The following is a 23481-nucleotide window of genomic DNA, read 5'->3' on the forward strand; positions in this document are numbered from 1 at the left end:
CCCCGGGTGGGTGGACAATCTCGTTTCAGTTAGCATATGTCTGGGCTCTACCCCCCCATAAGAAACCCCCCAAAACCCCAAACAACAACTCGTAAGGGCAGTACAATGCTAGTAAACCACACCCAAGAAAGTCGCGCTGAAATCAATGGGAATTACAAGGCCATCCGACACAGAAGTAAGCCTTCGTGAGTTCAGTGAGACTTAGCCTACTTCCAGGTAACTGAGTCTAGGGCGGCGACATAACTTCACTTCACGTCACGCCCCCCATTTCATCTCAGCATGTTAAGGATTGGGGGCTCAAAGGTCTAGAGAAGGGAAATCGGGTGACACCATTTGGGGATCATTGTCTCTTATGGTTCTGATAGCATGGCACTCCGATGGTTAACACACACCCCGGAAATGGGAGCCTTTGTTTTCAATGAGGTGCGCTTCCAAAGAAACCTGCTTAGGATTCGCTGTAGAAATCCCAAAAAAGAAGGCATTTTTTTTTGAAGGTAGCTTTTCATCATTCTTTTAGCATCTTTATAAACCACGGGCCAAGGGACATTTTGACCCCTCCCCCGGAACTCCGGGAAAGGGAGAGCAAACTACTGTACCTTATAGTGATAAATATTAAACATAAACATAAACAAAGCTCTGCATTTATTTCCACACACAAAAAGTACCATCAGCTTCACTCTCAACACAGCTCAGCAAGAACCCAGGAGTTAAGCCTTCATTTTGATCTCATCGATTTCAGGGTGACTCTTATTCCCTTAACACCAAGAATTCTTGTCGCATGTGAGAACCCAACCATGTTCCCCACATGCACCTCTTAAAACCTGCCCCGCGTCTTGCTAGGCTCCAGTAAACTATTACTCCATGTACTTGAAGAAAGCACATTTCAATAACTATATATAATATAATCCTTCTATATTATATATACTATTATTATAATAATAAAATTATATATAATAATATACATTCACCTTTTCTTAAAAAATAAAACTGCATCCTCATTTCAAACAATAATTTTATTTTATACCTTTTTCTATACTTTGTAGCAAATCTTTTATAACTTTTTTTGCTGAATTGACTTTATAATAAACTTTCTTAAATTACATTTTTTTTCTTTTAAAATCAAGGCTCTTTTAATACTTCCCCCCAAAAAACCATTACGCTGTGTGTTAATTTTAATTTTTTTACCTTAACGTATAACGTTCCCCCTCCCCTTCCCCCCGCCCCCTGTGATCTACACTGTTGGATAGTTAAGATATCGTACGGCAATGGTGGAACATCTAAAAAAGAAGAGGGGGAAACTTTGAAAAGAAAAGAAGAAAAGAAAAGAAAAGGCAGTGACAATTGAAAAAAATAATGCCTTGACTCTTAAGTAAAGCTCAACTCTCAGCAAACTCAGCAGCATTCATTGGGTCATTTCAGCGAAATCGCCTTTTAAAATTTGCCCCTCTTGGCTTTCCCTCGTTCGGTTGTCCTTTCGCTTTCTCTCTGCCCCCCTAAGCCACACCTTCAGGAAGGGCAGGGGGGCGGGGAGTCTTACGTCTTTAAAGTGGAATGACCGGGAAAATTCTTTGAAAACAAAACAAAACACGAGTTCCCAAGGAAAGATGATCGTCTGTGGGTTAATTCACCATCAAGTGCTTCTTCCCGCACGTGACCAAGCGAAGATGTATCCATTTCCGGTTCCCTTCTCCCCCTCCCCCCCTTTCCTTTCCTTTGTTTCCCCGCCTTCTTCTTTTCCTCTTACATTTCCTCTCTCAACTCATCCTTCCCCGTAGATGTTTCCCAGAAGAGCCCCTCCATTTGTCGCTGCAAGCAGTGTCATTAGTAGCATTCTATTTTTATTATTACTCTTATTACCTATTAACGCTTTTTATTTTATTTTATTAGGAGTATTCGGTGGTGGCTCGAAGGCCGTTCCTGAGATTTCTTTTTGCACACAAGAAAGAAGGGCTCCAGTTGACCTTGGTCTGAAGAAGAAGAAGAAGAAGAAGAAGAAGAAGAAGAAGAAGAAGAAGAAGAAGAAGAGAGGCATAAAGCTGAGGTCCGATTTTGGCTGTTGGCCGGCTTGCAGGCCTGCCATTTGGTACCATTTGGCAAATCATCAGAATGCAAAAGAAACCAGGGAGGCCAAAAGAGAGAGAGAGAGAAAAGTGCTTGTCGTCGTCAGAGCAGTGGTGGCGGTGGTAGTTCTTGGTGGCGGCCGTTTCTCTCTCTTTCCTCCCCAAACCTTTCTCAGGCGGGTGTCATGGCGGGCATCATGGAGAATTCGCAACAGATCTCCCTCTCCCCTGGTTCCCCCAAAGCAAAAGAGATGGAGACTTTTCCTCTGTAAATCCAGTTCCTGGAGAGAGAAGAAGCAGTGGGGTGGCTGGGCAGGAGGAAGAGGAGGCAGGGCGAGGAGGAAACGTTGTTGTTGTCATGTTGTCATGTGGACAGGCGTGCTCTACACGAAGTGTGGGGCAGGGGGGCGGCCTTCTAAAAGGAGAAGTACGTCGCCAGGGCCACCGAGAGAGCCACCAGCAGCAAAGGGGAGGCGGAAGCCACCACCGACGAAGCTGCCCGCTGTGTTTTGCTGCACAGGACAAACAAGTTGCCTTCGTAGTCAAGCTTTTTGGATTTCTCTTTCAGTTTTTCCCAGACGTCTGTCACCCCTTCCTGGCAATCCGTGAGGGCTGTGAGGGTGCAGGCATGGAAATCGTCCCAGTACCTGAGCACAGAAGGGGGTAAAAAAAGACACAGGACAGAAGTCGGTGAGGAGTGATTGGCAGTCACAAGGCCCTCCCTCCCTCCAGGCCCAAAATAAGGACTTGAACATTAAGCTTTGCACATGTGGGACCTGATGGAGGAGCCCTAGCTCAGTGATAGAGCATCCATTCTGCATCTGCTCTGCAGGTGGGGCTGGGAGGGACCCCTGTGAAGAGAGATGCTGGGCTGCCAGCGTAGGGAACTGAGCTGGATGTACTCAGTATATGGTAGCTTCCTATGTTTCTGTGTGATTCCTGCCAGCCAGCCACTCCCTTTCCCAGGATACTCCATTCCACCCACTCTTTCCCTCCCACTCGCAACAGCCAACATTCCATGGCTACTGAGCATGCTCTGTCTACATTGAGCTGCTTCTCTCCCTCCCTAGGTTACTTTGCCGACCTTTGGATTAGTGCCTTTCTTGGCTACAGAACAGGAGGAGAAAGGCAAGTTCCCTGTCAGCGCTGGGTGTTTACTCAATGAGTAAGTTAGATCAATATCATCCCCATAATTGGACAGCAGAGTTTCAAAAATGCAAAGTAATATTTGTGGTACAAGTTCTTACCCAAAGAGCAGATGGCAGAGCTCATCTAGAGACATTCCTACCCACCCACATAGGAGGAATGGCTCTGCCAAAACAATGTCTTGTAGAGATCATGTGTCAAACTACAGTGGAATAGGCTTCTTGCTTCAGAAAACATTGCATTCTCATGCAGATTCACTATTGATAGACTCATCCATTAATGCAGGGGTTCCCAACAAAATTTTCTCGAGGACCCCTCATCGAGCCGCTATTGTAACAAGGACCCCCATTAATTCCTAATCTTAAAATTAAAAAGTGAGAGCCAAATTAAGAGTCTTTTTATATTTTATATTTATACATTTTTTTACAGTTACAACAGAGTACTCCATCAGTATACAGTTAGTTTTAATTTTCAGTTCTTAATGAGATGAGTTAAATCTGTCCTTTGAGTCCATTATTTCTGAAATATTAGGTTCCAAACTTGAAACTTTCACTCTGAAATCCGACCGCATGTCGAGCCGATTCCTATATTTGTTTTTCATGAAACACATGGAAGAAAATGCTTGCTCACACCGATATGTGGTTGCAAATGGAAGGATCTTTTTCATTGCCTTATCTCCAAGTTGATTGTAGTCCTTGCGGCATACAGCAGAACTACTGCCTCTATCTAATTCTAGTTTTGCGCTAGACTCTGCTCATGCAGGAAGCGGCCAAAACAAAAAATCTGTTATCATACGAAATATATTTAATATATTTTTTATTCTAATAGGATCTTGAGGACCCCTCTGGCATAGCTCGCGGACCCCTGGGGGTCCCCGGACCACCTGTTGGGAACCACTGCATTAATGGACCCATCAATTAATCTATCAGTTAAAATCTGTTTCACTGGGTTTCAGCCCATTTTCAACACATAGGCCAGCTCAGGAAGATCTACTCATGACTTGATCGCATTTCAGTTTCTCAGCAGAGTCCTTTCTTAGCCTATGCTGCTAAGAACCTAATATGAGTCCATCGAGTCCACTACCCTGTATCCAAATAGATTATTTTAATTGGGGATGGCAGGGTTTGAGCTAAGGACCTTCTTCATGCAGAGCACTGCTGCACTATGAGTGTCTCCTCACCTGGAATCTCCCCCGCCTTCCAATCAGAGTGCTGTGGATATGTAGGTCTGATAGAAAATCACTTTGCAGATGTCTTGAGGTTCCCTCTCCCAATGTTTAGTTTAGGAAATAAAAGGGGCTTTGGAATCGCTGCCTCTGATAGTCTCTCTCCCTTAAAGCGTGTCCGGTGGGACAGGATGTGTGTGTGGGGGGGGGGGGAAGAGGTGTAATTTCCCAGTTACGATGGGAATGCACTCAGCATAGGCTCCAAGGGACAGTCTTCTTTATAATTTCTAATGTTGCAGAGCTGCATTCCAGAGTTTAAAAAAGTAGTTCTCATGAGCATATCACAAACTGTGCCCTAATATACAATTGCATTGAAATTGTGGTTCAGGGTTGGAGGACTCAAGTTCTAATAATAATGATGATGATGATATTTGTACCCCACCCATCTGACTGGGATGTCCCAGCCACTCTGGCCAGCTTCCAGCAGATATAAAAACATAATAAAACATCAAACATTGAAAACTTCCCTATACAGGGCTGCCTTCAGATGTCTTCTACAAGTTGTATAGTTATTTATCTCCTTGACATCTGCTGGGAGGGCGTTCCACATTAATAATAATTTTATTATTATCATAGAGTCTTAGAGTTTTAAGAGTCCCAAGGATCATTCTAGCCCAACCCTCTGCAAAGCAGGAATCTCAGCTAAAGCATCCATGACAGATGGCCATCCAACCTCTGCTTAAAAACCTCCAAGGAAGGAGAGTCCACCACCTCTCTTGGGAGTCTGTTATTATGAAGCCCCCTGGGTAACCTTGAGCTATCACTGCTCTGAACGGCCCTGAGATCTATGGATGAAGGGTGGTATACAAATTTAATTAATAAATAATAAAATAAAATAAAATAGCTAATGCTCAACCTAACCAACCTCACAGGGTCCTTGTGAGGATATAATGGAGGATAGGGAACCGTGTTAGCTGTCCTAATCTCCTTGGAGGAAAGGGTGGGTGTCAATGGTAAATGATAAATCCAAATAAATAAATAGGTAATTTATTGCTTCACATATTCTGGGGCTAAGTCCTGATACTGAAAACAGGTGCTAAATCTGAGTCTTCTTAGCATTAAAGCTTGATACCCTTCCACACATTGGGAAACCAGTTTGAGTGATAACCTGAGAGCCTGTGTGTGTGAGTTTGTTTGTTTGTTTGTGTGGTTAACAGGAATATAATTGGGGTTTAATTAGCCCTAGGAGTAGAAATGTGCTTAAACCTCAGTATTCTAAACACAAGAATAAGAAACCACATATTTCTGCATTACATCATTTGGTCAGGATTGCACTGAATACACCTAAAGAACTGGGGAAAGTTTATGGTGGTGAGAAAGAAGCTGGTAAAATAAAAACTAAATATCCCATAAAGGACCTAAAAGGGGCATTTTAAACAACAATAAAAATCCACACTGTCAGTGTCCAAATTACATTAGCAAAATGGGGCAAAGGAAGCAAGCACAGAACAATAACAAGTGCCCCCCCACACACAAAAAAGGTATATACAATGGTCTCTAAAGCTTGTTGCACAAACAGAATTATAATGATATATTTACAGCAAGGAGCTTTCACATGTAAAGTCCAAGTGCAGCAAAATGCTGCTGGGTTGATTAAGGTACAGGGATAATTTCTGCACAAAAACATGATGTAACATAACATGCAAGTAATTACTGGAGAGCCACAAATCTTTGGCAAAGCTCCTACAAAGTCTCCCAGTGGCTATCAGTTGCATGGCTCCATTCATTGGAGGGTGGTCTGTAGGCCCATTCCAAGAACACTAAGTCAGGGGCATAAACAATGCTTTGGAAGGATCTTGATGTGTAAATGTGGCCACCTATTTTATGGCACTATCTACATGGCAAACTCTGGCATATTTACGAACATTTAGGTGGACTATTTTAATGGTTTCACAAGAATGCTGGCAGCAATTCTCTTTCCCATCCCACCCTTCACCTTTGTCTGAATATATATATTGGGCAAGCAACCATAGCGCCTTCGAATGAGTGCCAATGCTAACTCAGTTCCAAGTTCCAAGCTAGTTGTCCTTAGGATCAGGTTGCTGGCAGATTAAAGGGGCTGCAGAATCTGGGAATTGTAGTACAGTGCCTAATTTCTGTTTGGGATTCTCATGGATGCTTTAGCAGAGATTTCTGCATTGGAAGGGGTTGAACCAGATGACCTTTGGGGTCCATTACAACTCTACAACTCTATATGAACTGAAGAGAGACCACTGTAGGGGCCTTCATTTTGGCCTGCTTTGGTGAAATTGATGATGGATCACAACTGGATTGCTTGCTGCTGTTTCTTCTTTTAGAGATGTTTAATAACACCAACTATTCTTAAGAGGTTGGGGTGAACAGTGTGACCTGTTTTGGGGGCTGCTGGTGCATATAGAGGCAGAGTGTGCCTCCCCCATGGGCCCAATACTTGAATGTGTGAATGGCTGAACCTGCTAAATTACCACCAGTCATTAATGGCACGAATGCAGGCTTCACTTGAGCTAGAAGTCACCATAGCTTAGTCCTCAATTTTTTTCTCAATGCCATGGTGGTTCGCTGCAAACATGACCAGGAAAAGCTTTCTGACAGCAAGAGCTGTTGGACAGCAGAATGGACTCCCATAGGGGGTTGTGGACTCTCCTTCCTTGGAGGTTTTTAAGCAGATGTTGGATGGCCATCCGTCATGGATGTTTTAGTTGAGATTCCTGCATTGCAAGGGGTTGGACTAGAAGAGCCTTGGGGTCCCTTTCCAACTCTACAATTCTATGACACGAAAATGATGGGTGTCTTTGGAGCATGTGCCACCACTGGCAGAATTGCTGGAACATTTCGGTGTAATCTAATGCTATGAGATCTCTCCAGACTCCAGAGCATGCAGTTCTGGCCCACAAGCTCTTTCCACTCTCTGCTTTTAGGCAGCCCTATTCCTTTCCTCAGCTCTGCCTGTGTGTGTTATGTAATGTATGCCCCTTTCCTTTGCCATAATGAGCACACACCGCCTGCGCGCCTGACCTAATCTACTTGCAAGCTGACCATCTCCCCGTTTCCTCTTTGCAGAACAAACAACAATAGCAACCTGTCCCCCAGCTGTGCCGCAGAGTTGCCTTTTAGAGCAGAGGGACGCGTCCTAATCGAGGTCGGCATCCACAGGTAAGAGCCTATCATAAGGGCTCTTTTGTCCTTTTCCTCAGCTCCGAAGGATTTGAAAACGAACAAAACCCAACAGCAACACCCTAGCCCGCCCCGTAGGCGTTTTGGCTAAGGCTGGCTATTACTCTGGATGGCTTGGTGGGGGGCGGGGGCGGGCGGTGTGTGGAAACGTGGCGCAAACTCTAATTTATGAGCAGAGCACTCGGAACTGGTCTCGTGGAGTCCAACGCTGGCTGCATTTGTAATAAATAATGAGGCATGGAGATGGCGTGAAGGCTGGAGAGGGCGCCTCTTCTACTGTATTTCTGCCGTAATTGCATCTCCCAAAGGAAAACTAAATCTTCCCTGAGATTCTTTCAATACACACACAAGGGCGAGAGAGAGGAGGGAGAGAGCGCACGCAGAGAAGAAGGGAGGGAGTGGGAGAGAGAGAGGGAGAGGGAGAGGAGGCGACCTCTCTAGAATCTAGGCGCATGATCCATTCCGTGGAGCTACGAGGGGTTCTGACTCCAGAATCTTGGCCGTCCGTGTGCGCGTGTGTGCGTGCGCGCGTGTGCGTGTGTGTTGGTGGGGGCTCCTCTCCCTCCAACCTCCTCCTCCTGCTCCCCACTTCCTTTCTGTCTCGCGCCAAGCATACTGCAGCTCTCTTATTTTGTATTTTTGTAGCTAGCTAACTACTAGTTGTTCTGTCAAGCAGGATCCAAGGCAGACATTTTCTGGGAAACAACGGAGGTTTCCAACACGGCTACACGGCTAGGAAGCGGGAGTTGCTGTCTTGCGCGCGGGGGCAGCGAATGTCTCCGCTGAATGTACGTTATGATGGCTGGGCGGTGGCTGGCGTTGCTCAGGATTGGAGAGAGGGGGTATCTTTCTATTTCTCCCCACCAGGACCGCGCCTTGTTGCTGCCAGCACCACAGTATTTTGTTGTTGTCTCATATAGATAGAGGTCTAGCTGGAATGCCAGTCATTCAAACGAAATGTCCTGAGGAAAGGAATAGAAAGCAAAAGGCAATTCCTCGCTATTCCTTGCGAGGTGGGACGTTGGATTTTGCAGGGAGAGGGGAAGAATGGGCAATCCTCTTTGGAATTTCGGCTCCCATCTTTATAATAAACTACACTGTTCCTCCGCCCCTACCTACAAAAATAAAACCAATAAAACCGCCTAGATGCAACCTAGTTCTAAACAGAGATTTCAAAAGCACTAATTTCTAAATGACTGGATTTACCTTTGAGGTAAATACGCAGCCCAGTTTGATCTGAGATGCTTTTATCCTCGCCCACACAATTCAAGAGGAAGTAATTTTGGATTCAAGCCGATGGGTACGCGGATTTAACAGGGAATTAGTCTCACTGCCTTCAGCAGATTTTTTTAAATTTTTATTTCGAGCAAGTTAAGTTTCGGTGTCCAATTAAGCCTTGCAAAAGACATCAAGACTTGAAAGCCTCAGCACGCATACAGTCTGATTCTATATAGGCAGGCTTATTCAGAAGTAAATCCGAGTAAATCCAATCATATCATTCCCAGCAAAAACCAGTTTAAAGTCTCAGGCTGCAGCCGTGGGGTTGGAAACAAATTTCATTTGAGTCTGTAGAACATGATCATTACAGTCTTACTTGGAAGTTAAGTCCAGTTAAAATGAGAGGGGCTTGCTCTCAAGGAAACATGAAAACGATTTGGCTGCATGTCAACTTCCCATCTAAATAATGGACTGGAATGGGGCAACCCAACTCAAGACATTTGGGTAGAATGAAATCTTGTTTTCGAATTTTGCGTAGCAGCGAGTAGGTGGAAGGCTGATTTACGCTCACAGCCTGTCCACTGGTTTAGGATTTAGATTCGGTTGCCCTGTAGAAATATGATCTCTCTCGTTCCCTCACGGGAAACAAGACCACTTGCATCCATAGCGCCTTCGGGGCTCCAAAAGTGGTTTGCAAAAACCACACCAGGCTGTTCAGTTGCAATTAAAAACTTTTTAAAGTCTCTGTTTTAAAATATGAATTCTAAAGGGATGTCCTATAAGGAGGCTTGGGACAGCGAGACCTAGGTTTGAATCCCCGCATAGTTGGGTTGTCATATTTTGAAGGGCAAAAAAAGAGGACGCTATGACGGCTATTCAAAGCAAATGAATGCAGTTTGTCTCAGTTCTTACCCCGAAATAGAGGACGCGTCCTGGAAAAAGAGGACACATGGCAACCTTAACTGCAGCAACTTTTGCAACGGATGGGTTGGGGATCCCAACACAACACCACATTATCATGATTCAGTTTAATATGGGCTGTATTACATTACAGTACACACAAAAAAACAACACTACAGTAAGTGACCACATGGCATGACAAAGCAGACATTTGTACTGAAATTATAGTGCGATGCACTGTGAGATTACATCGCAGTTTTATATCACATTCTAAAACTTAACCAGCCCTCGCGAGCATTTTAAAGCATTATCCACCCCCTTTCGCTCATTTTGGGCAGCTCTTCCTCATCGTACCTTCAGGTAGAATAAACCAATTCTGTTAAAAGCACTTCCTAGTGGACTAAGGAGACAAAAGAGCCGGACACCTCTGCTGCAAGCCTTGTCTCAAGCATTGAAAACTACCGTTTCAAACCTCAGAGGGACAATACCATTTTTTGGGGGGGTGGAAGCAAAGTTGTTGTTCCTATGCATTTTATGTACATGACGCTATTAATTGAGCAGGCAGGGATGTGAATACTGTCCTGCTGGTTATTGTTACTAGCAAACAAAAATCAGAAGGAAAATAAAAGAACCATCGCACAATGTAACAGAATATTAACAATAATTTGAAAACCCCTAATTGTAACAGGGCCTTGTGAGAGCCTTTAAAATACTCAAGAGTTTTCCCGCTGACTTTAAACGAGATATGAAATGCACACATATTTGGAAGCGAATCCCGTTGAATTCTGACAGTTTTTACGTTCAATTCTAGGTACTTAACATCGGGGTATTAAAACGACGAGGTTGATGTCATTTACTTTAACAGGGTGAAGGCTGCACCCAACATCCATGCGTGCTTTGCATGGTTATACTTAGCTTAGCATTTCAGTCTGTTGAGGATTAAGCCTGTGCAGCGAGAAGCAAACTACACATGAAAGAACAAGTCCTTTGGCAAGCTGGTAGCCTTTTGTCTGGCTACAGAGCTTTAGGTTCCCATGACAGTAGCATAGAGACCTCAACAAAAAGTCAAGCCCCACACCCCGCAAAACACAGGCACACACGTATACAGTGTTATAAAGTAAAGAAGCGGAAATCACTGTGAAGAGCCATAACAAGAAGAGGTGAACCTACCGGCATATTGTTTCGAGATTTCTCTTGTCGTCCAGGTCTTGAGGGTAGGTGGCAATCTTATTGCCCATCTTGAGCACACAGTTCGAGAAGCCCTGAAAGACCGCATCGCACTTGCCCGCTGCTCTGACTGCTTGCACCAGGTATGCTGGGGAACAGATCAGCACCACGTCAACTGGACAGCTCCTAGCAAGGTAAACAGCGCGCGATACCCAACCCTGAATTCAGACTCCAGAGAACTGTGATCAATCCTATCCATCACACTTCATCTACGCACTCATCTACACACACGCGCGCACACACACGTCTCAAAGCTGGAAGAGGATCTGCTTTGTTTTGTTCTCATCCCAAAAGTAATTTTCCCTTTCAGGATCATTTAATTGGACCGGATATATTTTAAATGGAGATCACACATATCAAACCGTCTTTTGACACTTCTTTTGAAAGTGTCCCTTAAATAAACAAATAAAATGCAATTGCATCACTTATAATAATAGCAACCACATTTCTGTCAAGTTGTTCCATATATATATATATATATGTATATGTATGTGTGTGTATATATATATATATATATATATATATATATATATACTCTTAAATATACACTGTTTTGAATTATTTGAAGTGGGTTTAAAATCTTTCTCTCCCCTCCCCAGTTTCTCTAAATTTCGCTTACTTTTTAAAAGCAAAAGTCAACTTCAAAAAACGTCAAATTTATTTCAGCAGTTTAGCGGTAGTTATGCTTAACCTTCAAGTAGGTTGTAGCAATCTGCAGAACCTTCCAAAAATTGAAACTGGTGGGTATTTTAGAAATCACCAGGCATACATGTAGGTCTTCTCTTCCACAAATTGTTTCCTGCAAGAAAACCTTTCCTCCTATTTCCTTCCCTGTTGCATGGTGAGAATTATGTCAAGAACAGGCACCCATAGACCCGCCCCCTTTGGAAATGCGATACAATATAGCGGATGTAATGCAATGCACTGGGGAGAACAGTGAGTTGCTGAGTCGCATGTGAATTCCTATTAATGTGTAACTTGCATCAGTGAGAACCTAAAGGGAGGTTGACATGTTCGGTGCATGCTTAATCCCTTACTCTTGGTCCCTCCTCCTCCTCGTCGTCGTCCGCGACTTCCCCATTCAGGTTCTTCCACTGAAGTGGAGACAGAAGAACATCCTCTGGGCTCGCCCTGTCTCATTTAATCTCTCCACCACTCGCCTTGGCTGAGTTCTCCCCCGCCACCCCAAGAGCGTCTGCTCTGCTGTCTCTACCCACCACACACATCATCGACACTGATTCTCCACTATCCATCTTCTGCCTCTAGCAGTGAAATCCCCAAGTCGCTCTGAAAGATGTGCAGGAAGGCTGAAGCCTGGACACCCTTCCCTGGGGGTGGGGGGTGGGGTGGGGAAAACACGGCTTCCTGACGTCTCTTTTGGGTGTAGCAGACATCAAATCAAGGGGGGGGGGGCCTACTAATCTGAAGGACTTCGTTGTTCATTCTACGCTTTCCCAAAGGGAAGCTATATTCAACCCAAGGCAAAAGGCTCTTTGATCATAATGGTTCTAGATGCTGCACTGGTGGTGAAATCTCTCTCTTCATCACTGCAACGCTCTCTCTTTCTCTCTGTCAGTGTGTGAGTGAGCAGGGTGGGGAGTAGTTGAATCATTTTTGCTTGCACGCTGGTGAATTGACTATATTGCGCTCTCTCTCTCACACACACACACATACACACACAAACACACACACAATCACACATATCAAAAGCAGCCGCAGCAGCAATGTCTCTGGCTTTGCAGGAGCAGGTGGATGGCTAGCGAGGAGCATACGGGGGCTTTATCCCTACCAATCCTGCAGCAAATGAAAGGGAATTAGCGTCTTGTTGGTTTAATTGATCACTGGCTTGATCCCGAGCAAACCGTCCGTGGCTCTCGTTGCCCAACGCCACAGCCTTCCAAAAAGCAAGCGGGTTAGGGAAAATGTCCATTTCCCCTCCGTCGTCGTGCGCTTAGTGCGCTTGCCCAGCCTCGGGGACATTTACAGCGTAGATTAGAGATTGCAAATGGAAGAGAGAGTTTTTATTTATTTTTTACTCCCTTAGAGAGGATCGAAGCGAACCATATAAAGGTTTAAAGGCGTGTGTGTGTGTGTGTTTAAGGGGAAATCGGTTCTGGAATAAAAGAGGTCCTGTCCACAAAGCTGAGTGTCGGTGGAAACCCCCCTCTTCCCTCCCTCCCACTGATTTATGGCTAACCTGATTTAGTAACCACCTCCCTCCTTCTCTAACCCACTCCCCAGCACGTCAAAACACGCAGAGGCTGCAGACATTGGCTGCCACACACTCTGGAACCTACAAACAAATAGCACACATAGGAGACCATTCCCAGAGTATAGCGCGTCCTATTAAACACACACACACACATACACACCTCGCATTTTAAAACTGTCTCTCCTCTGCTGAGGCATCCTGAAAGGTCATGTTCCCAAAGTAAAGTCTTCGGCCCACGTATTTGACGGTCTTCCTCAGAACCCCCCCCCCTTGCAACCAAGTGTGAAGGGTGGCAATGACGATGCTAACCGGATGAGTGCTAAGAATAAGCGCCTCTCCTCTCCCACCTGTTCAGTTGACCTGGTCGTGGTTGCCAATGGAAGGGAAGGGATCGTGTAGCAAACAACATTTTGCTCCTGAAACTGACCACCATCCTGCTGTCCCGCTAGAAAAACCGCCAGCACCTCGGAGAGCGCATTCCCGCTTCTCCTGTCCATCACGTAGGGTCGTTTGCTCTTATGAAAGGTTGACAAAAACCTCATTCACAACAGCGTACAAATCGCACACGTGATTCGGGCTCTTTTTGCTGTTTTTTTTAAATGAAGCTAAAAGAACGGTAGATGTGAAGAATGTGTGGCAGACACACAGGCACGTGTGTAGATGCGTGTGTATGAGTGTGCGCGGGCACTCTTTTTGCACCTCGCAGGTCTGTTTCTGTTTTTCCGAACGTCTTCATCTCCCCCCAGCACCCGGAGTCCCTATTTTTTTTCTGCCTTCTCTCATTCAGCAAGCTTTTTTGCCCCAAAAGGTCAGGCACATTTGAGGCACCAGGGTCAACACGCAAAGGAAGGCATATATTCTGAAGCACACACACATCCTTAACTCATCGTATTTCCCATTTCCAAACCCAAATTCCAGCACTCTGCCGATAGAAACTATATCCATCCAGATGTTCAAAACCCAATGTTATGTTATTATCTAACACTAGGCAAGATTGTCTAATGGTCATGTTGTGAGGGGGGGGGAGTGATCCCAGAAAGACTGCTTTGTTTTTCAATCAGTCCATCTCGATAGCTGCCTTTCCTACACACACACACACACACACACACACACACACACACACACACAGTACATACATATATTTGCGTGTGCGTGTCCCTCCCCATTCTAACGTTCCGAATTCCTGCATGAGGACTATCTTGACTTGCAAATGGTGAAAGAAACAAATTGACAAATTCATTTCGAGGACAAGGGCAATGCCGTGTCTCTTCCTGGAAAATAACCTTAGCTAGAGGTAGAGGCTATTTCTTAAAATGGAAATGCAGACAGAAGTAAAATTCCAACGTTGTCAAGACACAACCTTAGGGGAGCTTTACACACACACACACACACACACACACACACACACACACACACACACAAACTCCCAGGGTGGCCCTGCACGCAATTAATTCCATTCTTGGTTCTATTTTTACGATAGTATTATTTATTCGTCTGTATTTATTATCATTATCATTATTATTATTATATTACTCCAATGATCGCTTTTCCCCACCGCTCCCCAGCCGCCTCTATTTTTCAAAAGCTGCAGAGACAGGCGACAGAGCGAAAGAAAGTGAAATAAACCCGAGATCTGCAGATTTGGGACAGGGAGCTGGAGGGGAGGGGAGCGTTTCCGAAGGAGGGGAGGGTTGCAGTTCTTTAAATCTACATCCATGACAAACGTAGAAGGGCACGCTTCCCAGTTAAGCTGCCAGTCGAATTTACCTTTCCTGCCACCGCAGCAAAACAAGAAGGTTTCACCTCCAAATGTTGCTCAATGAGAACCCGAAGTGATGCTAACTTCCAAGGAACCTCCGAGGCATAAACTCCCAACAACATTCAAACGAGGACCCTTGAATAGCACATCAAACAAAACCAGGGGCAAACCGAAACCCAGGTTCCCCTCCCCAACGTGGAATGAAGTCCGTGCTATTTTTAGTAAACCCCCGTCCAAATATAAGTATTTTAAAACAAATCTTTTAGGGAGAGAGGCTCAGAAAACCCGAGCCACCTTAGCCAAAGATCGCCTTGGTTTCTCCTTCTTTCTTCACCTTTTGCTACAAGATTCTCCCTCTTCCTCCTCTCCTGTATACTTTAGTAAAACGATTGCAGTTGGGACAGAAACTTCAAACTGCCTTTTGATTTTCTTTCTTTCTTTCTCCCCTTTTGCAATTCGGATTCCCAAGTAGAGGAATTACATTGTTTTGTACCAATCTCTCTTAATTTCTCTTCCCTATCCATTTATTTCCTCACTATTTCTCGGCCCGGAGGTTGAATTTAGCTTTGGACAAGTAGGATGCAGCCCTCCAGAGATGCAAGCTTTTTGTGTGTGCGCGCGCGCGAATATATTTGGGGCAAGAAATAAGCAACACAGCAATGCAATTGAGGAAGGGGTCTTTTTGGGCAGGGGGAAGGGAACTAAAGGGGGGGGGACACACCGAGATTTTGAAGCAACCGGCAAACTGTGTTTTTTCAAACAAAAACGAGGAGACATTCCGCGCTGCAGACCTCGTATTGCAGAGTCTTGTTGTCACAAATTAATGGCAATCTTTGGCCAGCAATAATTTGCCTATTACGGGTTGCTTTGCATATTTTTTTGTTTACTTTCTCCATGCATACTTTGGTGCATTTGAAGACAACCCCCCTTTCAAAATCCTCCCCCCAATCCCTTGCTTCTATAAGAAAGTGTGAGTCCACTTACCTAACTGCACAGCGAGGACCAGAGAAATGTATCTGCCGTTCAACTTAAGTCCCATCCTATATTGAGTACAACCATTTGCGACTGCAGATCTTTCGTATCTCTTTCTCTTCCCTGTCTTTCTTTCCTTAAAGTGTGACTTGGGGAAATGTGGGGGGCCGTTGCACCCTAGGCATTGCCAACAAGTTCCGAGCAGCGGAGAGACTTTTCCTTTCCTTTCTGCCCTGCCCTGTTCTTTTTATTTATTTTTATTTCCCCCCCCTTTTTTTCTTCCCTCCTCTTACAACACACCGACACGCACACCGAGCTGGAGAAGAAGAAGAAGAGAGATCGAGGGAAAGGGGGCAGAAACAGACCGATAAGGAGAGAGGGAAGGGAGAGCAGGGAATGGTTCACTCCGTTAGGAGGGGGCGGAGGAAGTACAACCTCACGCCCACAAACAGCCCTGACGCGAGGGATGACACTGAGTGATATTTTTTTTTTCAAAAATAAAAAATGTGCGCCTTGGAAGAGAGAAACGCCATTTATAGACATTGCAAACTGGATTTAGCCAGATCTCCCCTCTCCTTTCCACTATTACGGTTTCCACTTTTGCAGTCGCCGCGCTCCGAGTGACCCCGAAAGACCTCTAGGGAGCGCGTTGGCCTCGGGGTGCACCTTGGCGGGCGCCAAAGCGCAGCAGCACCCGCCCCCCCTCCTCTAGCTTCGTCCAGCCCCCTTTGGCCCTGCGCTCTCCCCATCTTAGTGTAGTCCCACCTTTGCTTTCCCCTTGGCTGGGCAAGGCTCCAGACAGGCCTGCAGGGGGCGCTCTCTCTCTCGATCACCGCCGGCCAGCCTGTCTCCTGGAGAGCAAACAGGCCAGGGGCTAGGCGCGCATGGAGAGAAAGGTGGTCCCAGGAGGAGAGCAACAGGCGCAAGAAAGGCGCAACGCAGTGGGTGACGGGATGGGATGGGATCGGCGCCCCCTGAAGATTTCTTCCAGGCAAGCGATTGCCCTGATTGTGCAGTGAGGATCAGTGGAAAGATGGAGCAACGTTTGCATACGTGAGGAAGGAGAGAGGAAAGCGGCGGATAGCCCCCTTAGGGATGAACCACACCGTACGTAAAGCAAAACGCCATCTCCAGCTAAGTTTATTTGTGTCCACACGCGCAAACGTGCCTCACCACACATCATAGCTGCCAAGTTTTCCCTTTTCTCGCGAGGAAGCCTATTCAGCATAAGGGAAAATCCCTGTAAAAAAGGGATAACTTGGCAGCTATGCCACACATCTCCCGATTCTCATCCATGTCCGTGTGTCCCTGGCTAACTCTGAAAGGCTGCATCTGCCGCCGCCCGGTTATGTAATGCGGGAAAGCAGCGCCCAGGTGGGGAAATACCAGTCGTAGCGCCCACGCTCTTGGCTGCGTTCCTGCTGGGGGTAGCTGGGGGTCAGGTGGCTGCAGTCAGGGCAGTTCACTTGAGCGAGAGCAAACCCACAGCGCCTGCCAATTCAGGAGTAATGTGCCTGTTTGAGCGCAGTGTGGTTTACTCTCGGGGTCGGCGGGGGATGGGAGTGGACTGCAGTCTCAGTCGGTTCCGAGTAAACCTGCGCGCTGGATTGGGTGGGAGGATGCGCAAAACTTCATTTTTTAAGGGTTAGGGTCTCCCCAAAAGGCTTCCGCTTGGAGACGCAAAAAAAAAATTGTGTGCTCGCACCCATCCACACCCGTGTGTACAAATCAAAGGGGGGGATTTCGAGTGCTTATCTGTCTGATCGCGTTGCAAGCTAGCGATAATGTGTTGAGGTGGACAAGACGTGCTTGGTGATGAGCTCTCTCTCTCTCTCTCTCTCTCTCTCTCTCTCTCTCTCTCTCTCTCTCTCTCTCTCTCTCTCTCTCTCTCTCTCTCTCTCTCATGGCACCACTGCAGAATGTGAGAGCTGTAGCCGGAGTTTTATAATCAGGTGAGGCTTCTAGAGGCGCCTCGGGGAGGGGGATCACGGAGGGGAAGGGGGAGCTTTGCAGAGAAAGATGGAGAGGAGCTACAGGGGAGGGGGTGGTGGGGTGGGGAACACGAGCGTGAGCAACCGCCCGTCCTTCCCTCCCTCGCCTAGGTGGGGATAGCACGGTAGAATCCCCCTCCCCGCCTCCCCTCCCTCCCCCACCCACTTCTCCGCAGCAGATGCGGGGGCGGCTGGTGCCTGCCGTTTGGTGAATCTGTCCAAGTCCATCCCCTGCAGTGAGGAGGAGGAGGAGGAGGAGGAGGATGATTCTGGAGTTTCCCCTCCCCCACACTCTTTCAGCTATGACGTCACCTGCAAGTGGCAGGAGGGGAAAGCTGGTTTGTCCCGGATCTGGTGCCTGCTCAGAATTTTAATAGGCCTCTCCTTACATCAGTATAGGGGCCTGCTTCTCCCTCTCTAGCTCTGCCGTTCTGAGGTTTGGCTCAGGAGGTCCCTTGTCTTCTTGCATGATGCGGCCTAGGTGAACCACAGAGGTGGGCAGGTGGGTGAAGGAGCGGGATCCATCCTGTCCCTTCCTTCCCCAAAGGGCTGGAGCAATTGCCTGGCAAGGAAGTGGTGTAGGCAGGGCCATCGTAAGCATATCGGGCGCCCGGGCCCCGTGGTGCGATGATCGCTCCGGTGCCCCCCCCCTGTTTCTCACCGCGGTGCGCCACCCAGGCTTGCCTTAGAGCCAGCCCTGGGTGCAGGGCAGCAACAGGAAGTTCTCTCAGGAGCAGAAAGAGGATGCAGCCATCTTGTTTCTGTCAGAGGTTCGTTTTTGGGTTGTGAGCCTTTGAGTGAGAGTCTAGACCTCTCTTGGTGCTCAAACAACAACAAAACAACAGCAACAGCAGCAGCAACAGCAGCAGCAGCAGCAACAACAACAACAACAACAACCAGCAATGGTCCGGAGCAGGGGTCTCTGAAGAAGAGTTTGCCCGCCATGAGTTTGGCCGCTTCCAGCATCTTGCTGACTAGCAAGTGCGATTCAGTCATATAGGTTGCACTGTTAAATTGGCACGCTTGTGGACTGTTCATGGTAAGGAAAATGACAGGAAAAATGCACTGGAAAGTGTGGGATCATTAATGGTGATGTTGGACGACATCATCTAACCACTCAAAGAAATTGGACTGAATACGCACTCAACAGTGATGTCATTTAATTTCCACATGAATGGGGTGGATATCATGCAGGCTAGATGCTTAATAAACAGCTTGTCTACTCTAGAACAGCTCTCTCTCTCTGCAATGCCCAGTTGCATATTCAGGGCAGCCATTTCCATTTCATGGGGCAACAGCAAATCCCAACAGGTCTGACTCGTGGCGAATAGTCCTCCTCCCACATCTGTCCTGCAAGCCACCTTATGATCCTTTGCATAGGGGGGTCTAGCACACATGCAAATGGTCCTTCACCCTCACAGAATTACAGAAAGAGGATCCCAGAGGCTAGTTGGTGTGTGTGTGTGTGTGTGTGTGTGTGTGTGTGTGTGTGTGTCATATTCTTTTTCACCCATTGTACATTGTCAGTTTTGCAATAGAGGATGGTAACTTAAGACACAATCTTAAATACAATAAGCTGTTGTAAAGCAATCCGGTGTAAGTTACGCTTGTGTAAAGTTATACCAGATTCAAACTCAGTTCAGCTGTGAGGCTGCAGCTGGCTGAACTGGCCCAAGCCTAGCAAAAGCAAAACATGCCTCTAAAATGGTGTTTCGAGGTACACCATCATTTATTTATTTATTATTATTATTATTAAAGATTTTCTTGATTTACAAAAATATATGCAATGTTTGCTGGCTTAAATTACACCAGGTTGGCAGATCACATGAAGGAACAGAAAGGGCTTCTGTTGCCCTTCTGCTCCCACCCAGAATTCCCCTTTTGGAGGGCTTTTAAGATCCTCTGGCACAGCCAGCTGAGTCCTGGCTCAGTCAGGCTAGGGGAGATAGGCTGACATATCTCTGGCTGAGCTGAGGGTGAGTTAAGCTGGCAAAGCCCAGCTGTGGCAGGAACCCCCCAGCTCAGCCATAAATCCATTTACTCAACCAGCAACTACATTGGAAGCTTCCATTGCAAATGGGAGCTTTTATTTCATTGCAAATAGCAGCGTGCTCCCCCCCCCCTGCAAAAGGATCAGAACAGGGGGAAGAAAGGGTTAAATCCATCAAAAACCCCATTGAGGGCCCAAATTCAGGTCAGGGAGCCACTTGCACCTACTCTTTACTTTAAAAGAGACATCACTTTTTTAAAAAAAGCCATTTGAGATCCAAATGTTCTCACGACAAACCAGTTGCACCAATGCTTTTGTTTTTAAAAAAAGACTGTGGATTTGCTCACTGCCCCATAACTGGATCTGCTTCTAAAACTCCTTTCAGATTTTAGATGAATTAAAAGTATGAAAAGAAACCAAGGGCTGCTAGCTGTAACGATGGTCAAAAAGTCATTGTCTCTCCTGTCCACTAGAATTCTTTGCTTTGGCTTCTCAGCTGCTTACTCAGGTAGAATCCTTTATTACCCAGTACAGATCATAGGCAATACACACTGTGATTGCCCAGGAATCCAGCTAAGAGGTCCTGGAGATAGACAGCTGCTGGTTATGTACCCAGCAGGGTGGCCAAACATCCAGGATTGGTTTTGCCTTTGCAAGAACTTGTCTGATGACCAGGAAAGGGATTGCACATAATTTGGGAACTGAGGTCCCAGGCATTTTTTCAGCTCTGTTAGGAATGCTGCTCATCTATCAATAGGAAGTGAGCAATCCACCCTGCCCCCCTCATGCCTGTTTTCAACTTTATTGGGTTGTAAGCTGTCATAATTCAATTGATGCTTTTGAATTATGGTGCTGGAGGAGACTTGAGAGTCCCATGGACTGCAAGAAGATCAAACCTATCCATTCTTAAGGAAATCAGCCCTGAGTGCTCACTGGAAGGACAGATCATGAAGCTGAGGCTCCAATTCTTGGGCCACCTCATGAGAAGAGAAGACTCCCTGGAAAAGACCCTGATGTTGGGAAAGATTGAGGGCACTAGGAGAAGGGGATGACAGGGGACAAGATGGTTGGACAGTGTTCTTGAAGCTACGAACATGAGTTTGACCAAACTGTGGGAGGCAGTGCAAGACAGGAGTGCCTGGCGTGCTATGGTCCATGGGGTCACGAAGAGTCGGACACGACTAAATGACTAAACAACAACAACAACAACAACAACAAGATGTCACCTGAAACAGGTTGTGGGCATCCCTCTGCATCGAGAGACCATGGAGTGTGCCTCCAAGGGAGAAGTCAAACCGCTGTATTAGCAGCACCGAAGTGACCTTCCATGGTGTGCAAGCCTGGGCAGTGTGCATGGAGGTCCTGGGCTGCCCAGATGTCAAGATGCCCCCTCTCAGCCTCACTGATGTGCTCCAAAGGAAAGCTGAGCAATAGGCTTGGCACCAGCTTGGCTGCAGGAGTTGCCAGAAGGAGGCGTACAAGGCGCCATCCAACCACCTTAGGGACTCCACTCTGGATTTAATCCTTCACCTTTTCTCCTCCTGAACATATCCCACAGGGCAGTGGAGGTTTAGGATCAGAGTTTTCCCTCTAGATGGGCTAGCTTCCCAGGTGACGAGCCCCATCTGCTCCTCACTTCCCTCTACAGCACATGCAGAGACTGCTCTCTTGACCTTCAAATCCACAATTAGTCTTCTCCACTCAATCCACTGTAACCTGCATTCACGTGCCGAGGAACTTCCTAACTCACTGAGGGTTTGAGACCGATTGGCTCCTCTCGCCTGGTTTAGCCAGCCAGTCAAACATCTTCTCAGGGTGCGGCCACTGTCCCATGCTGACAGCTTCTCGGCACCACAGGAGAGAACTGAGTGCAGGGTGGGGTAAGGAGCATGAAGTGTCCCCCACCAGAGGTACTACCTAACATCCCATAAAACAGGTAGGGCAGGTAATAAAAGGTGTGGCACGACTGAGGGGGAAAAAAGTGAGCATCTCGGTGACGGTGCTTAGTTTCATTTTGAACAGTGCTTCTATACGGTAGATGCTTTCTGCAGCAGGCTGGCATCCAAATGTCTCAGGAGATTTCTTCAGCTCACTTTGCTATGGAGAACTGTACACTACAAAATCCTGTGCTCTGTCTTAGAGCATGTGCTCTGCATGCCAAAGGGCCCCAGGTTCAATCCCTGGCATCTCCAGGTAGGTCTGAAACCCTGGAGAGCCACAGCCAGTTGTGTAGACATGACTGTGTTAAATGGTCCAATAGTCTGATTTGGTCTAAGACATCTTCACATGTCACTGCTTTCCACTTTCTGCTGCATCCAGACATTTTTTACAGCAGCATAGCCCGGCTGCACGCATTTCCTCAGCTGTTGTTACCAGCAATTACCTAGTTATCACCGCAACAGCACAACTGCTCTCCCTCCGGGTTCACGGTACCAAATTACCCCCTTTCCTTCTATTTCCCTACCACCAAATTACCACCTGTGTGGTCAGCTTCTCCCTTTGCTGCATAACACAGCACAGATAATTACTGCCCTTCACTCAAATCCCATGGCTTAAGCAGCAGGTCGTAGGTTTTGAGAGTAATATGAGGCTGCTGCTGTTTGCCAGCCCCTGCACTTCTGATGAATAAATACAATGAAGTGGTTGTACTCTAGAAAGAGAGAGTGCCAAACAACACAGTCCTGCACTAGATGCACCAAAAAGGGGGGGCTGGAGCTTGTTTTGTTTTGTTCTGTTTCTTTTATTTTAAGAAGGGAGACTTTTGAATGACAGGGGAAACAAATAGCAGATTGAAGCTGCCCCATACGGGGATCGAACCTGCAGTCTTGGCATTGTCAGCACCATGCTATACCAACTAAGCTATCCAGCTGACAGGTCTATGATTACACTATGAGGCTACAATCCCAAACATGTCTAAAGCCTCATAGGAAACAACAGGACTTACTTCAGAAGAAACATACATAAGATGCCAGGGCTTTTTCCCCCCAGGGGGAACTCACGGGAACTCAGTTCTGGCACCTCTCAGGTGGGCGCCATTGCCATTCTAAGAGAACAAGGGAGGTGTTCATGGTGAGTTCCAGCACCCCTTTTTCTAGAAAAATAGCACTGTGTAATACCATTTTATCAAACCATCCATTTTCTGCATGCAAAAGTTGAGCGTAACGTTGACTGTGGCTAGAATGCACATTCACGTTAAAACCCCCACTTTTGTTGCTGTGATAGCAGGATTAGCAAATGTCGTATTACGGCTTACAAGGCATTCTTCCTGTATATTTGGGCAGAGAACAGTTACTAAAATTTACCTATTTTGGTGCAGTGCAACGTGACCTTTCTGGGACCTTGGCCACATAGATTTTTGCCTTGCCGGCATATGTGAGATAATTCTTCGTAGGTATCGGCTGACAAAGAGACATGTCCATAGCACCCTTGTGATTTCTTTTTTTTTTAGTGGAGGGGGGGCAGCTTGTAGCTTGCACAGACATTGCATCAAGAGAGGTGGGAAGAAGTGGGGACTAGGGGTATTGCAAGTCCTCGTTTATTTGCTTATTTATTAGACTGGTTAGTTGCTTGTTCCGCAAAGGTCTCCAAGCAAAGGTCTTCACATTTGAAGACCGAAACATTAATAGAT

At 46.5% G+C, this 23481-nt stretch overlaps 1 protein-coding gene across 1 annotated transcript; it reads right to left on the reverse strand.

Annotated features, from left to right (window-relative positions):
* Positions 1–630: 630 nt before the first annotated feature.
* On the reverse strand, positions 631–16245 carry NRN1 (neuritin 1). Its single transcript, XM_035125738.3, has 3 exons — positions 15885–16245; positions 10873–11017; positions 631–2707 (listed from the first exon to the last, which is right to left on the reverse strand). The coding sequence occupies exons 1-3, from the start codon at positions 15937–15939 to the stop codon at positions 2476–2478; spliced, it is 432 nt and encodes a 143-aa protein (XP_034981629.1). The 5' UTR covers positions 15940–16245; the 3' UTR covers positions 631–2475.
* Between the last annotated feature and the right edge of the window lie 7236 nt (positions 16246–23481).

This window comes from Zootoca vivipara, chromosome 8, assembly GCF_965207765.1.
Source record: "Zootoca vivipara chromosome 8, rZooViv2.hap1.1, whole genome shotgun sequence".
NCBI lineage: Eukaryota > Metazoa > Chordata > Lepidosauria > Squamata > Lacertidae > Zootoca > Zootoca vivipara.